The sequence below is a fragment of the Scyliorhinus canicula genome, chromosome 5, assembly GCF_902713615.1.
Source record: "Scyliorhinus canicula chromosome 5, sScyCan1.1, whole genome shotgun sequence".
Classification (NCBI taxonomy): Eukaryota; Metazoa; Chordata; class Chondrichthyes; order Carcharhiniformes; family Scyliorhinidae; genus Scyliorhinus; species Scyliorhinus canicula.
The window spans coordinates 213210160-213227334 of record NC_052150.1 but is presented as its reverse complement, the minus strand read 5'-3'; the positions used below and the strand labels follow the sequence as shown (position 1 = coordinate 213227334).

The following is a 17175-nucleotide window of genomic DNA, read 5'->3' as shown; positions in this document are numbered from 1 at the left end:
GGAGCACACATATTTATACTCTGCATACTGGGCGGAGCCAGTAGGCAAGGAACTACCCCCGTACCTGTAGTACAGGGCCTTACCACAAAACACCTACACCGACATCCTCTATATACAATATATACATCAGTGGTGACTACCACAAACTGTTCGACCTATAGAGGTTCCAATCAATATTTGGAAAGTTAAAGTCCCCATGACAACTACCCTGAGACCTTCACACGTATCCATAATCTGCTTTGCAATTTCTTCCTCCACATCTCTATTACTATTTGGGGGCCTACAGAAAACTCCTAACAACGTGACCGCTCCTTTCCTATTTCTAAATTCAGCCCACATTACCTCAGTAGGGCAGATCCCCCTCAAACTGCCTTTCTGCAGCCGGTAAACTACCCTTGATTAACAATAGTTCTCCTCCACCTCTTTTACCACCTTCCCTACTCTTACTGAAACATCTATACCCCAGAACTTCCAACAACCATTCCTGTCCCTGTTCTAACCATGTCTCCGTAATGGCCACAACATCGTAGTCCCAAGCACCAATCCACGCTCAAAGTTCATCTACCTTATTCCGATTGCTCCTTGCATTAAAGTAGACACACTTCAACCCACGTTCCTGTCTGCCCGTACACTCCTGCAACCTTTAACCCTCCTCAGTACCTCACTACTCTCAACACTGGCTTCTGGACTACAGCTCGTTTTCCCCTGCCCCTGACAAATTAGTTTAAACCCCCCCCCCCCCCCCGCCGAAGAGCCGTAGCAAATTTTTCTCCCAGGATATTGGTGTCCCCCTGGTTCAAGTGCAAACCATCCTGTTTCTACAGGTCCCACCTTCCCCAGAATGTGCTCCAATTATCCATGTACCTGAAACCCTCCCTCCTACACCATCCCTGCAGCCACATGTTTATCTGCACTCTCTCCCTGTTCCTCAACTCGTTAGCACATGGCACCGGCAACAAACCAGAGATGACAACATGGTTTGACCTGGCTCTCAGCTTCCACCCGAGCTCCCTAAATTCCTGCTTTAAATCCCCGTCCCTTCTCTTACCTATGTCGTTGGTACCGATGTGTACCATGACTTGTGACTGTTCCCCCTTCCCCTTTAGGATTCTGAAAACACGGTCCAAGACGTCACGGACCCTGGCACCCGGGTGGCGACATACCATCCGTGAGTCTCTTGCGTTGCGACAGAACCGTCTATCTGTCCCTCTAACTATCGAGTCCCCAATAACTATTGCTCTCCTGCTCTCCCCTCTTCCCTTCTGAGCCACAGGGACGGACTCAGTGCTGGAGATCAGGTCACCATGGCTTACCCTGGTAAGTCCACCCCCCCCCACCAGTATCCAAAGTGGAATACTGGTTACTAAGGAGAACGACCACAGGGGATCCCTGTACTGACTGCTTCCTCCCTGTCTCTCTCACTGTCACCCATCTAGCAACCGCCCAACTTATATACAGGTAAAAATAAAACACTTAACCAGCAACCACTGTGCGCCACACGAGAACAGCAATCAGCTGCTATGGGCCCGCACAAACAATTTAAATCTGTACTACTTACCCAGCAGTCACTCTGTCCTCACCCCAACAGGATAATTCTGAGCGACGAACGGAGAAAATAAAGATCACAATCTCTCCAGATGCTCCTGGTCATCAGTTGTTCAAAGAGTAAGTAATGATTAATTTTTTTGATTTTGGCATTAACAGAGATTTGAGCTGACAGACTCGACTAGATCCGATAATAAAGCATGGAAAATCCTAGCACTTCTTTCTGATCCTGAAGTAGGGATGGATTGGCATGATCATGTATATATTTTCCCATCAGACAATAATAAAATAGAAAATGCTGGATTCTCACAACAGGTCTACCAACATCTGTGATGGGAGAAATAGAGGCCGGATTCTCCGTTTCTGAGACTAAGTGCCGGCGCCGACGGAGAATGCGCGGTATTTCACGACGGGAAAATTGGCGCGGTACCGGTGAGGGGCTAGCAACGCGTGAAACACCAGTCGAACGTGCGGAAAATACTGGAGAATCGGTGGGTCCCGGGCCGCACATGTGCAGGGCTGACAAGCTGCGGCCGCACACGCCGACACACGGACCAGTTGCGCTGGAAAACATGGCGCCGGCCTTGCTGGACTGTGTACCTGCCCACCCCCATCCCACAGCCCACCTCCACCCACCACTCCCCCCAGCCCAAGCAGAAGCCCCCCCCCCCCCCCGGCTAGTGACATGGATCTCGGCCGAGTGTGGCGGCGCTGGACACTATCCGCAGCCGGCACATCAGACTCCCGACCACTGGGACCACACATGGCCTGTGCCATCAGGAACTCGGCCCATCGGAGGTGGGGTATCACGGGTGGGCTTGCTGATGGCGCCCAAAATTACACTTAGAAAGTTTTGGGGAATATCGCACCTGTTAACTGTCTTTCCCTTCACACATATTGCAGGCCCTGCATAATTTTATTCTCCTTTTTCACATTTTCATCAATCCCTTGGCCAACAATTCCTCCCTCCCACTAACCACCAAACAACCCTCAACATTTTAAACACAAACATCAAAGATAAGGGTTCAGGAATTCAGTATCCACCCATAGATAGTCACCAACAACATACACAGTTCAACACCCCCCTTACCCCCAAACCCCCTCCCCAATGTTCGATGTCATCCATTTCTTGAAAGTGCATGATAAACAAAGCCCATTAATAGTAGAACCCTTCAATCCTTCCCCTCAACTCAAACTTCACCTTCTCGAGTGTTAAAATCTCCAACAGATCCCCCCACCGCGCCAGGGCACAGGGTGGAGACACTGATCTCCACCCCAACAGGATCCGCCTTCGGACGATCAGCGAGGCAAAGGCTAAAACATCTGCCTCCGCACCCACTTCCAACCCCAGCCGATTCGATACCCTGAATATGGCCTCCAGAGGACCCGGCTCAAGCCTCACATGTACCACCTTTGAAATTACCATGAACACCCCCCACCCGCAACTTTCACAAACATCCTCTACCCCCTCAAAGAGTCGGCTCATCCTTGCCTTTGTGAGGTGCGCCCTATACACCACCTTCAGCTGTATCAGCCCCAACCTCGCGCACAAAGTTGAAGCATTTACCCTCCGGAGCACCTCGCGCCACAACCCCTCCTCCATGCTCTCTTCCAACTCTTCATCCCACTTTGCATTAATCCCCTCCAGCAGTGCCTGCTCTTCTCCCAGAATCACCCCATAAATTGCCAACACTATCTCCTCAGCACAATCTCATACCTGCACATACCTAAACATTTCCTCTTGCCCCAACCCATATTTCGCCCCCATCTCCTTCAATCCTGCAAACCGCCTGCTGGAAACAAATCCTTTAATGCACTGACTCCCTTCTCCTCCCATCTCCGAAATCTTCCATCCCACTTCCCTGGTTCCAATCTGTGATTCCCCCGAATTGGCATTTCCCTTGGCCCCGCCCCCAGCCTAAAGTGTTGGCGCAATTGCCTCCAGATTTTCAACGTCGCTACTACTACCGGACTCCCTGAGCATTTCCCCCGGGGCCATCGGGAGCAGCGCTGTTGCCAATTCCCTCAGCCCCGACCCCCTACCCAAACTCTCCTCCATTCTAACCCACTGGGAGCCGGCCCCCTTTAACCCAGCTCCGCACCTTCTCCTCGTTCACTGCCCAGTAATAATCTAGTAAATTTGGAAGACCCAACCCCCCTGACTGCCGTCAGGGACCTTATCTCTTGAGCAACAGGGAGATTGATGCCGGCCCCAAAGTCTGTGGCAACACCCCCTTCCCTATCGCCTCCTCAAAAAGTCCCCACCATCAGCGGCGCCAACCTCGCTTTAACTTTCTTGTAATACTCCACCCATCTGGTTCTGCTATCTTCCCCGACTGCATCTTCCCAATCACATCTTTTATCTCCCGCTTCGCTATCGCCCCCTCCAATATGGCCCTGTCCCCCTCCCCCAACCTCGGGTACTCCAAACCATCCAGGAATTCCTACATCTCCCGATCCCCCCCAGGTGTCTCTGACCTATACAATCTCTTGTAAAATTCCTCAAACACCCTATTAATGTGATCTGGAGCCACCAGCAACTTCCCTGCCCTACCCCGCACCTGAACAATTTCTCTCGCCGCTGCCTCCCTCTGACGTTGACCTGCCAGCATGCGTCTCGCCTTCTCTCCATACTCGGAGACTGCTCCCCATCGTCCGCCTCAATTGGTGCACCGCCTTCCTCACGGACAGCCGGTCAAAACTCGCCTACAACTCCTTCCTCTTTTCCAACAGTGTTGGATTCACATCCTCTGCATACCTCCTATCCACTTCTAACATCTCATCTATTAACCATTGCCGTTCCATCCTCTCCTCCTTATCCACCTTTGCCTTAAAAGATATCACTTCCCCCCTCAGCACTGCCTTCAAAGCTTCCCATTCCACTGCCTGCGAAAACTGAGCCGTACAATTAAAACACACATATTCCTCAATCACTTTTCCAATCTTATCACAAAGCCCTTCATCCCCCAACAGCCCCACATCCAATCTCCACCCTGCCTCTGCACTATTTCTTTCTCCAACACCATATCAACCCAGTGTGGTGCATGGTCGATACCACAATTGCCGAATATTCCGACCCCTTGACCCCGGCCAACAGCGATTTCCCCACCACAAACAAATCTATCCGCGAATAGGCCTTATGAACTGAAGAGAAGGAAGAATACCCCCGCTCCCCCGGGTGCAAGAACCTCCAAGGGTCCACTCCTCCCGTTTCCCCCATTAGCCCAGCCAATGCCTTCGCTCCCCCTGATTGGGTAAGCCATTGCGGTTGTGACCTGTCCACTTTTGGCTCCTGCACCAAGTTCCAGTCTCCACCCGCTATCAATTCATTACACCTTGCAAACCCTGCATCATCCCAGTTCGGACCATAAACGCTTACCAACGCCACCAACCTCTCTTCCAAAGCCTCTGTCACTATCACGTCCCTACCTCCCTGATCTGCCACAACTTTCTCCATTTGGAAACTCGCTTTTATTCACCAGAACCGCAACACCCCCCCCCCCCCCCCCCCCCATGCCGCACGCCGCGCTCTCCCCCCCCCCCCCCCCCCCCCCCCCCCCCCCCCCCCCCCCCCCCCCCCCCCCCCCCCCCCCCCCCCCCCCCCCCCCCCCCCCCCCCCCCCCCCCCCACGCCCTACTATCAAAACCCGAGTGAAACACCTGGCGAACCCAGCCCTTTCGAAGCCTCCCCGATCCTTCACCCTCAAGAGAGTCTCGGCATCGCCACATCTGCTTTCAAACTTTTCCAATGCGCAAGCCCCCTTGACCTCTTCACTGGGCCTCCCAACCCCCTCACGTTCCATGTAACTATCCTAACAGGGGGTCTGTCCCCCCCCCCCCCCCCCCCCCACCCCTCCCTTCTTATCCACCATCATCATAATTTCAGGCCCCTACCCTCTGAGCCTGACCCACCCCTATCCATTGTTGACATCGAACCCCATCCCCGTCTCTCAGAATCACGCCCTGCACTCACACTCGAAGATACCCCACCCCGTGTCGAGCCCGTCCCCTCCCTTTTCTCACCTCGAAGGCTCATTGAAAGCTGCGCACCCGGCTCCAATGTCCGCAGCCCCTCCCCCCACAACACCTCTGGTCACTAGCCGACTTAAGTTAGCTGGTACGGGGGCCCTTGCTCGGGCTTTTCCTCCCCTCCCACCCAGTCCCAGGGAAAAAAAACAACCAAATATATAATTTTCAACGTGGCCACAAAGAACAGCAATAAACATCTTTAACCTCTAACAGTATGAAGTAAAAACATGATTCAAAGCTACAAAGAACAGCAACAACAAAACTTTAACCTCTGTAACAGTATGAAGTAGGAACATGATTCAAAGTTACAGATATACATTCTCCCACTCTTTACTTTCATCCCAAGCCTTAGGCCTACATAAACGCCTCCGTCGCCTCCACCGTCTCAAAATAAAAGTCTCTGAAGTTGTAGGTCACCCTCAACTATGCTGGATACACCACTCCAAACCGCACCCCACTATCGCACAATGCTGGATACACCACTCCAAACCGCACCCCACTATCGCACAATGCTGGATACACCACTCCAAACCGCACCCCACTATCGCACAATGCTGGATACACCACTCCAAACCGCACCCCACTATCGCACAATGCTGGATACACCACTCCAAACCGCACCCCACTATCGCACAATGCTGGATACACCACTCCAAACCGCACCCCACTATCGCACAATGCTGGATACACCACTCCAAACCGCACCCCACTATCGCACAATGCTGGATACACCACTCCAAACCGCACCCCACTATCGCACAATGCTGGATACACCGCTCCAAACCGCACCCCACTATCGCACAATGCTGGATACACCACTCCAAACCGCACCCCACTATCGCACAATGCTGGATACACCACTCCAAACGCACCCCACTATCGCACAATGCTGGATACACCACTCCAAACCGCACCCCACTATCGCACAATGCTGGATACACCACTCCAAACCGCACCCCACTATCGCACAATGCTGGATACACCACTCCAAACCGCACCCCACTATCGCACAATGCTGGATACACCACTCCAAACCGCACCCCACTATCGCACAATGCTGGATACACCACTCCAAACCGCACCCCACTATCGCACAATGCTGGATACACCACTCCAAACGGCACCCCACTATCGCACAATGCTGGATACACCACTCCAAACCGCACCCCACTATCGCACAATGCTGGATACACCACTCCAAACCGCACCCCACTATCGCACAATGCTGGATACACCACTCCAAACCGCACCCCCACTATCGCACAATGCTGGATACACCACTCCAAACCGCACCCCACTATCGCACAATGCTGGATACACCACTCAAACCCGCACCCCACTATCGCACAATGCTGGATACACCACTCCAAACCGCACCCCACTATCGCACAATGCTGGATACACCACTCCAAACCGCACCCCACTATCGCACAATGCTGGATACACCACTCCAAACCGCACCCCACTATCGCACAATGCTGGATACACCGCTTCAAACCGCACCCCACTATCGCACAATGCTGGATACACCACTCCAAACCGCACCCCACTATCGCACAATGCTGGATACACCACTCCAAACCGCACCCCACTATCGCACAATGCTGGATACACCACTCCAAACCGCACCCCACTATCGCACAATGCTGGATACACCACTCCAAACCGCACCCCACTATCGCACAATGCTGGATACACCACTCCAAACCGCACCCCACTATCGCACAATGCTGCATACACCACTCCAAACCACACCCCACTATCGCACAATGCTGGGTACACCACTCCAAACCGCACCCCACTATCGCACAATGCTGGATACACCACTCCAAACCGCACCCCACTATCGCACAATGCTGGATACACCACTCCAAACCGCACCCCACTATCGCACAATGCTGGATACACCACACCAAACCGCACCCCACTATCGCACAATGCTGGATACACCACTCCAAACCGCACCCCACTATCGCACAATGCTGGATACACCACTCCAAACCGCACCCCACTATCGCACAATGCTGGATACACCACTCCAAACCGACACCCCACTATCGCACAATGCTGGATACACCACACCAAACCGCACCCCACTATCGCACAATGCTGGATACACCACTCCAAACCGCACCCCACTATCGCACAATGCTGGATACACCACACCAAACCGCACCCCACTATCGCACAATGCTGGGTACACCACACCAAACCGCACCCCACTATCGCACAATGCTGGATACACCACTCCAAACCGCACCCCACTATCGCACAATGCTGGATACACCACTCCAAACCGCACCCCACTATCGCACAATGCTGGATACACCACTCCAAACCGCACCCCACTATCGCACAATGCTGGATACACCACTCCAAACCGCACCCCCACTATCGCACAATGCTGGATACACCACTCCAAACCGCACCCCACTATCGCACAATGCTGGATACACCACTCCAAACCGCACCCCACTATCGCACAATGCTGGATACACCACTCCAAACCGCACCCCACTATCGCACAATGCTGGATACACCACTCCAAACCGCACCCCACTATCGCACAATGCTGGATACACCACTCCAAACCGCACCCCACTATCGCACAATGCTGGATACACCACTCCAAACCGCACCCCACTATCGCACAATGCTGGATACACCACTCCAAACCGCACCCCACTATCGCACAATGCTGGATACACCACTCCAACCCGCACCCCACTATCGCACAATGCTGGATACACCACTCCAAACCGCACCCCACTATCGCACAATGCTGGATACACCACTCCAAACCGCACCCCACTATCGCACAATGCTGGATACACCACTCCAAACCGCACCCCACTATCGCACAATGCTGGATACACCACTCCAAACCGCACCCCACTATCGCACAATGCTGGATACACCACTCCAAACCGCACCCCACTATCGCACAATGCTGGATACACCACTCCAAACGGCACCCCACTATCGCACAATGCTGGATACACCGCTCCAAACCGCACCCCACTATCGCACAATGCTGGATACACCACTCCAAACCGCACCCCACTATCGCACAATGCTGGATACACCACTCCAAATCGCACCCCACTATCGCACAATGCTGGATACACCACTCTAAACCGCACCCCACTATCGCACAATGCTGGATACACTAACCTCCGCACTGACCTCAGTCTCACTGTTCCTGCTGCTCCGCACTCTAACTTCAGCCCTGCCGCTCCGCACTCTAACTTCAGCCCTGCCGCTCCGCACTCTAACTTCAGCCCTGCCGCTCCGCACTCTAACTTCAGCCCTGCCGCTCCGCACTCTAACTTCAGCCCTGCCGCTCCGCACTCTAACTTCAGCCCTGCCGCTCCGCACTCTAACTTCAGCCCTGCCGCTCCGCACTCTAACTTCAGCCCTGCCGCTCCGCACTCTAACTTCAGCCCTGCCGCTCCACACTCTAACTTCAGCCCTGCCGCTCCGCACTCTAACTTCAGCCCTGCCGCTCCGCACTCTAACTTCAGCCCTGCTGCTCCGCACTCTAACTTCAGCCCTGCTGCTCCGCACTCTAACTTCAGCCCTGCTGCTCCGCACTCTAACTTCAGCCCTGCCGCTCCGCACTCTAACTTCAGCCCTGCTGCTCCGCACTCTAACTTCAGCCCTGCTGCTCCGCACTCTAATTTCAGCCCTGCTGCTCCACACTCTAACTTCAGTTTTGCTGCTCCACACTCTAACTTCAGTTTTGCTGCTCCAGCTGCCTCACTCTCTGCCACCGTTTTGTCTGCCTTGCTCCTGGATTCGCCCCTGCCACCTTGACTGCCTCGTGTTAGACTCCACCCCCGCTGCCCCAACTATCACACGCTGGGCTCAAGTCCTCTGCTCCGACTGCCTGACATTCCCGTGGGGTTTTTCCACGGGTTTGTTTGGCACCTGTCCCTTGGGTACTAAAGGCCAAAAAAAGTTGGGGGGATAAAACAGGAAACCCCCGCCCCCCCGAAAACGGCGAACAAAAGTATCCGCTGTGAGGCATTCTCAATTACAACACGAAAGCGAGGTCAGTAATCAAAGGCTTTACTAAACGGAGAACAGGGCAGCATCCAAGAGAAATGTGCTCGCAAAATGGAGTCTCATCTTAAATACTGTTTCCAGGGGGCGTAGCCAGAGGCGGAGTCCCCCAGGGTTCCAAGCCTCTTAAAGGGGCACGGTATTAAAGGTCAATACTGATCATCACATTCACCCCCTGTTTAAAAAAAACACATAGTCCGTCGGGGGTGAAGTGTTTTAAATTATAAGTTCAGTCTTTGTGGTGGTCTGATAGTCCGTGCTGACTTTCGCTGCTCCGGTGGCGGCGCCGTGGATGCGGTCAGTTCCGATGGTGGTCTATCCGGGAGCACGGTTGACTGAGTCTTTGCCGCCTTGGAGAGGGGGGGTATCAGGGGTGATTAGGGTTGTCGTTGCCGGTGCCGGCTGGGGGGCAGGGGGCGCTATGGGGGGGGGGGGGCGCTGTCGAAGTCAGCAGTCGGTGCGGGGCTGGGAGCGTCGGTAGAGGGGGGGGGGGTCGGTAGGGAAAAGGTCGGGGTCGATGGGAGGGTCGGTGGGGTCGATGGAGTCGGTGGGAGAGCCAGCGGGTGCCAGGTCTCGCAGGGAGACAGTATCCTGCCTGCCGTCGGGGTGCTCGACGTAGGCGTATTGAGGGTTTGCGTGCAGCAGGTGGACCCTCTCGACTATTGGATCCGTTTTATGGCTCCTCACGTGCCTCCGGAGTAGGACTGGACCCGGAGTCGTCAGCCAGAGTGGAAGCGAGACCCCAGAGGTGGACTTCCTGGGGAAGACAAACAAACAATTGTGAGGGGTCTCGTTCGTGGCCGTACAGAGGAGCGACCTAATGGAGTGCAGGGCATCGGGTAGGACCTCCTGCCAGCGGGCGATAGGGAGACTCCTTGACCGTAGGGCTAGGAGGACAGCCTTCCAAACTGTCACATTCTCCCTCTCCACTTGCCCGTTTCCCCGCGGGTTATAGCTCGTCGTCCTGCTCGAGGCGATGCCCTTGCTGAGCAGATATCGACGCAGCTCATCGCTCATGAACGATGTACCCCGGTCGCTGTGAATATAAGCGGGGAAACCAAACAGTGTGAAGATGCTGCACAGTGCCTTGATCACGGAGGCCGAGGTAGTATCGGGGCAGGGGACAGCAAAAGGGAAGTGTGAGAATTCATCGATGACGGTGAGGAAATAGATGTTGCGGTTGTTGGAAGGGAGAGGCCCTTTGAAGTCCACGCTTAGTCGCTCAAAGGGCCCAGAGGCTTTTATCAGGCGGGCCTTGTCTGGTCGATAGAACTGCGGCTTGCATTCCGCACAGATCTGGCATGCCTTAGTCATGGTCTTGACCTCCCCTGTGGAGTAGGGCAGGTTGCGGGACTTGATGAAGTGGGCAAGCCGGGTGACCCCCGGGTGGCAGAGGTCATTGTGGATGGCTCTCAGGCGGTCCAATTGCGCGTTGGCGCACGTCCCGCGAGACAGGGCATCTGAGGACTCGTTGAGCTTCCCCGGGCGATATTTAATATCGTACGTATAGGTGGAGAGCTCTATTCTCCACCTCAGAATCTTGTCGTTCTTTATTTTGCCCCGTTGTGCGTTATCGAACATAAAGGCAACCGACCGTTGGTCGGTGACGAGGGTGAACCTCCTACCGGCTAGGTAGTGCCTCCAGTGTCGCACGGCCTCCACTATGGCTTGTGCCTCCTTCTCGACTGCAGAGTGCCGAATTTCCGAGGCGTTGAGGGTTCGGGAGAAGAACACTACCGGTCTGCCCGCTTGGTTGAGGGTAGCAGCCAGGGCGACGTCTGATGCATCGCTTTCTATTTGGAAGGGAATGGCTTCATCCACTGCGTGCATGGCGGCCTTGATGATGCCGGCATTGATACGGTTGAAAGCCAACTGGGCCTCATCCGTCAGGGGAAAAACCGTGGTCTTAATGAGTGGCCGGGCTTTGCCCGCATATCTGGGGACCCACTGGGCGTAATAAGAGAAAAGCCCCAAGCACCGTTTGAGTGCCTTGAGGCTACGGGGGAGGGGAAGTTCCTTAAGGGGACGCATGCGGTCGGGGTCCAGGCCTAGGACCCCGTTCTCCACGACGTAGCCGAGGATGGCGAGCCGGGTTGTGTGGAACACGCATTTCTCTTTGTTGTACGTTGAGGTTGAGGGCCCGGGCAGTCTGGAGGAACTTCCTCAGGTTTGCGTCGTGGTCCTGCTGGTCATGGCCGCAGATGGTGACGTTGTCCAAGTACGGGAAGGTCGCCCGTAAGCTGTACTGGTCCACCATTTGATCCATCGCCCTTTGGAAAACGGAGACTCCATTTGTAACACCAAAGGGGACCCTGAGGAAGTGAAACAGCCGACCGGCTGCTTCAAAAGCCGTGTCGGGGCGGTCCTCTGAGCGAATAGGGAGTTGATGGTAGGCCAATTTGAGGTCAACCGTGGAGAATACCCGATACTGGGCGATTTGAGTCACCATTTTAGCTATGCGGGGAAATGGGTAAGCATCGAGTTGTGTGAAGCGGTTTATTGTCTGGCTATAATCCACTACTATTCGTTGCTTTTCCCTGGAGCGGACTACCAATACTTGGGCCCTCCAAGGGCTGTTGCTGGCCTCTATGACCCCCTCTTTTAGTAGCCGCTGAACCTCTGACTTGATAAAAGTCATGTCTTGGGTACTGTACCTGCGACTCTTGGTGGCGATAGGCTTACAGTCGGGAGTGAGGTTCGCGAAGAGGCGGGGTGGCGCAACTTTGAGTGTTGCCAGGCTGCATACTGTGAGTGGGGGCAGGGGTCCGCCGAACTGCAGTGTCAGGCTCCGGTGGCTGCACTGAAAGTCCAGGCCGAGCAGCAGGGGGGCGCAGAGTTGAGGAAAGATGTAAAGTTTAAAACGGGAGTATTTCGCACCTTGAATTGCGAGGTCCGCGACACAATACCCCGTGATTTGAACCAAATGGGACCCTGAGGCGAGGGCGATAGTTTGGGAGGCGGGGTGGATGCGCAGGGAGCAGCGCCTTACTGTGTCTGGGTGGATAAAGCTCTCCGTGCTCCCGGAGTCGAATAGGCAGGGAGTGTCATGGCCGTTGATTCGCACCCACATCATTGAGATTCGCAGGTGTTTCGGCCGCGATTGATCGAGTGCGATCGCTCCTAGATGCGGACCGTCAGAGTCGGACTCACAAAATGGCCGCCCGGAGTCACAAGATGGCCGCTGCCACCGGTCGAACGTGTCGGGTTTCGAAGATGGCCGCTGCCAAGATCGACGCTCCCATGACTCGCACGAGGTCGATGACGCGTCAGAAGTGGGCGCGTCCGGCCGCAGCGCGGCTGCGTTGCGGGGTCTGTGAGGCTGGGAGTTTGATTTCTGGGCCTGATGAGGGTTTCGTTTGTGGCCTTTGGGCCCAGCCAGGCAGACTTTCGCGAAGTGCCCTTTCTTCCCGCAGTCGTTGCAGATCGCGGATCGGGCCGGGCAACGCTGGCGTGGGTGCTGGCCTTGCCCACAGAAATAGCATGGGGAGCCCCCGGAGTAAGTGGATCGTCGCGTGGCACAGGCCTGTAGCGTCGCTGAGTCTGGAGGGGATCGAGAGGGGTTCGTAAGGTCCGCGGAGTGCGTACGGAGGTTACGGTGGGCCGTTTCGAGAGAAGAGGCGAGCGTTACCGTGCCTTGGAGATCCTATGCCCCGTCTTCTAGGAGCCGCTGCCGGATGTACAAGGACCTGATACCAGACACAAGGGCGTCGCGGATATGTAAGTTCCTGTGTTCTTCAGCTGTCACTGCTTTGTGGTCGCAGTTCCTCGCGAGCGCGGTGAGTCTTTCCACGAACCCGTCCAGCGTTTCCCCGGAGCGCTGGCTGCAGGTTGAGAGCAAATGTCTGGCGTGTACCTCGTTAGTAGTTTTTATGAAGCGTTTCTTCAATATTTCGATCGCCGCCTCATAGGTCGTAGCGGTTTCGATCATGGCGGAGAGTCGGTGGCTCACCCGGCCATGTAGTAAGCGCAGCTTGCGAGCGCTGTCGACGTCAGATGGTGAGGAGTCCAGATAGTCCTCGAAGCACCGGAGCCAATGTTTAACAATTTCCGAGGCTTCCGGCGACCTGCCGTCCAGGTTGAGTTTCTCTGGTTTCAGACCGCTGTCCATCTTGATGTGTTCTGTTTACTAAATTGAGGCACTCTCAATTACGACGCGAAAGCGAGGTCAGTAATCAAAGGCTTTAATAAACAGAGAACAGGGCAGCATCCAAGAGAAGTGTGCTCGCAAAATGGAGTCTCATCTTAAATACTGTTTCCAGGGGTCGTAGCCAGAGGCGGAGTCCCCCAGGGTTCCAAGCCTCTTAAAGGGGCAAGGTATTAAAGGTAAATACCAATCATCACACGCTGGCAGGAGCCTCTTCTTCATGTGGCTGCTCTTAGAGGAGAGAGGTGTCTTAGAGGTGAGAGCTGCCTTAGAGGAGAGAGGTGTCTTAGAGGAGAGAGGTGTCTTAGAGGTGAGAGGTGTCTTAGAGGTGAGAGCTGCCTTAGAGGAGAGAGGTGTCTTAGAGGTGAGAGGTGTCTTAGAGGAGAGAGGTGTCTTAGAGGAGAGAGGTGTCTTAGAGGTGAGAGCTGTATTAGAGGAGAGAGGTGTCTTAGAGGTGAGAGCTGCCTTAGAGGAGAGAGGTGTCCACCTCCACAGAAGCAGTGGAGGTGGGGAAACTGGGAGAATGGGATGGAATCCTTCGATAGAGCGGGTGTGAGGAGCTGTGGTCGAGGTAACTGTGGGAGTCAGTGAGTTTGTAATGAATAGGCCGGTTAACCCGACTTCGGTCATTGGTAAGATTTTAGAATCTGTTATTAAAGATGAGATCATGAAGTACCTGGAAGTGCATGGTAAAATAGGACTGAGTCAGCACGGCTTTGTCAAAGGGAGGTCATGTCTGACAAATCTGATAAAGTTCTTTGAGGAGATAACAAGGAAGTTAGGCAAAGGAGAACCAGTGGACGTTATTTCCAGAAGGCCTTTGACAAGGTGCCGCATAGGAGACTGTTAAATAAGCTAAGAGTCATGGTGGTAAGGGTAAGATCCTGGCATGGATAGAGGATTGGCTGACTGGCAAAATGCAGGGAGTGGGGTTAAAGGAGTCTTTTTCAGGATAGTAGCCGGTGACTAGTGGTGTGCCTCAGGGGTCTGTGCTGGACCACAACTTTTCACAATATACATTAATGATCTGGAAGAAAGGGCAGCACGGTGGCACAGTGGTTAGCATTGCTGCCTACAGCGCTGAGGACCCGGGTTCGAATCCCGGCCCTGGGTCACTGTCCGTGTGGAGTTTGCACATTCTCCCCGTGTCTCCGTGGGTTTCACCTCCACAACCCAAAGATGTGCAGGATAGGTAGATTGGCCACGCTAAATTGCCCCTTAATTGGAAAAAATAATTGGGTACTCTAAATTTTTTTTTAAAAATGATCTGGAAGAAGGAACTGAAGCACTGTTGCTAAGTTTGCAGATGATACAAAGATCTGTAGAGGGACAGATAGCATTAAGGAAGCAAGGGGGCTGCAGAAGGATTTGGACAAGCTAGGAGAGTGGGCAATGAAGTGGAAAAGTGTGAGGTTATGCACTTTGGAAGGAGGAATTTAGGCATAGACTATTTTCTAAATGGAGAAATGCTTCGGAAAGCAGCAGCACAAAGGGACTTGGGAGTCTTTGTTCAGTCGGCATTTAAGAAGGCAAATGCAATGTTAGTATTCATGTCAAGAGGGCTAGAATACAGGACCAGGGATGTACTTCTGAGGCTGTATAAAGCTCTGGTCAGACCCCATTTTGAGTATTGTAAGCAGTCTTGGGCCCCGTATCCAAGGAAGGATGTGCTGACCTTGGAAAGGGTGCAGAGGAGATTCTCAAGAATGATCCCTTGAATGAAGAACTTGTCATATGAGGAACGGTTGAGGACTTGGGTATGTACTCTAGGAGTTTAGAAGGATGAGGGGGGATCTTATTGAAACTTACAGAATAGTGCGTGGCCTGGATAGAGTGGATGTGGAGAGGATGTTTCCACTTGTAGGAGAAACTAGAACCAGAGGACACAATCTCAGACTAAAGGGACAATCCCTTAAAACTGAGATGAGGAGGAATTTCTTCAGCCAGAGGGTGGTGAATCTGTAGAACTCTTTGCCGCAGAAGGCTGTGGAGGCCAAATCACTGAGTGTCTTTAAGACAGAGATAGATTGGTTCTTGATTAATAAGAGGATCAGGGGTTATGGGGAGAAAGCAGGAGAATGGGTATGAGAAAATATCAGCCATGATTGAATGGCGGAGCAGACTCGATGGGCCAAGTGGCCTAATTCTGCTCCTATGTCTTATGGTCTTAATATTGGTGGTCAGCCTATTGTCAGAAATGGAGACAGAGATGCCAAGGACGGGAAGGGAAGTGTCGGACAGAGGAGTGGAAATTAGAAGTAAAATTGATAAATTTCTCCAGGTCCAGATGGGAGCATGAAGCGTCATAGTCATCAATATAATGGAGCAAGAGGTGTGGGAGCAGCCTGAGTAGAACTGGAACAAGGAATGTTCCACATACCCCACAAAGGGACAGGCTTAACTGTGGCCCTTGCGGTTACCCATGGCCACACCTTTACTTTACAGGATGGGAGATGAGCTAAAGGACAAATTGTTGAGTGATAGAATAAGTAAGTTCTCGGACACTAGTGCTGGACAGGGATTGTTCGGGCCTCTGCTTGAACCAAGAAACAACCCACACTACCAGAAGGATGTGGAGGCTTTGGAGAGGGTGCAGAGGAGGTTTATCAGGATGTTATCTGGTTTGGAGGGTGTTAGCCTTGCGGAGAGGCTGAATAGACTTCAACTGTTTTCATGAGAAAGACGGAGTGACCTGATAGAGATCTACATGATTGTGAGGGATATGGACAGAGTGGATGGGCATGCACTCTTTCGCCGGGTGGAGGGGGTCAGTCACCAGGGGGCATAGGTTGAAGTTCACGGGGCTAAGTTTAGAGGAGATGTGTGAGGCAGGTTTGTTTTATTACACAAGAGGGTGGTGAGTGCCTGGAATGCGTTGCCAGGGGAGGTTGTGGAAGCAGATACATTAACGGCGTTCAAAAGACATCTTGGCAAATACATGGATAGGATGGGTACAGAGAGATACGGCACAAGGAAGTGCTGAGGGTTTTGGCAAAGGTTGGTATCATGACCAGTACAGGCTTGGAGGGCCGAAGGGCCTGTTCCTGTGCTGTATAGTTCTTTGTTTTTAGTCATTTACTACCATTTTCACTGTGGATCTGTAATTAGCTTAATTATATTTTTTCTAGGATCTCAAACCGGTTGGCAGACATTGAAGTCAAGAACATGAGATTAATTTTTAAAGGGAAAAAGCTGAAAATGGGTAAGTAAAAAAAACTAGAAGCCTTACCTTATAATAGATCTTTACAAACTACAGTGGCATCACGAGTTCACCTCCTTACTGCAACCTTTGTAGAAATCTTAGAATAGCTTCACAGCGATTGCTCTAAGGTTAAATTCACAATAAATTTATAATTGGTGTGGAAATATGATGATGGGAGTAACTTGTGTCGT

At 53.1% G+C, this 17175-nt stretch overlaps 1 protein-coding gene and 1 long non-coding RNA gene across 5 annotated transcripts in view; one reads left to right on the top strand and one right to left on the bottom strand.

Annotated features, from left to right (window-relative positions):
* The window catches only part of LOC119966556 (NEDD8 ultimate buster 1-like), a 91103-nt gene that overhangs the window by 15108 nt on the left and 58820 nt on the right, over nt 1-17175 (top strand). For all 4 annotated transcript variants that reach the window (XM_038798451.1, XM_038798450.1, XM_038798448.1 and 1 more), the window contains exons 3-4: nt 1589-1665; nt 16911-16984. In XM_038798451.1, coding sequence (XP_038654379.1) covers nt 1589-1665; nt 16911-16984 — 151 coding nt within the window. The remainder of the gene's footprint in view (nt 1-1588; nt 1666-16910; nt 16985-17175) is intronic.
* LOC119966557 overlaps nt 1-17175 on the bottom strand; it is a 99383-nt gene that overhangs the window by 27675 nt on the left and 54533 nt on the right. Inside the window, exons 2-3 of the long non-coding RNA XR_005460795.1 lie at nt 17012-17107; nt 1559-1595 (exon numbers count right to left, since the gene is read on the bottom strand). This is a non-coding gene — a long non-coding RNA (uncharacterized LOC119966557). The remainder of the gene's footprint in view (nt 1-1558; nt 1596-17011; nt 17108-17175) is intronic.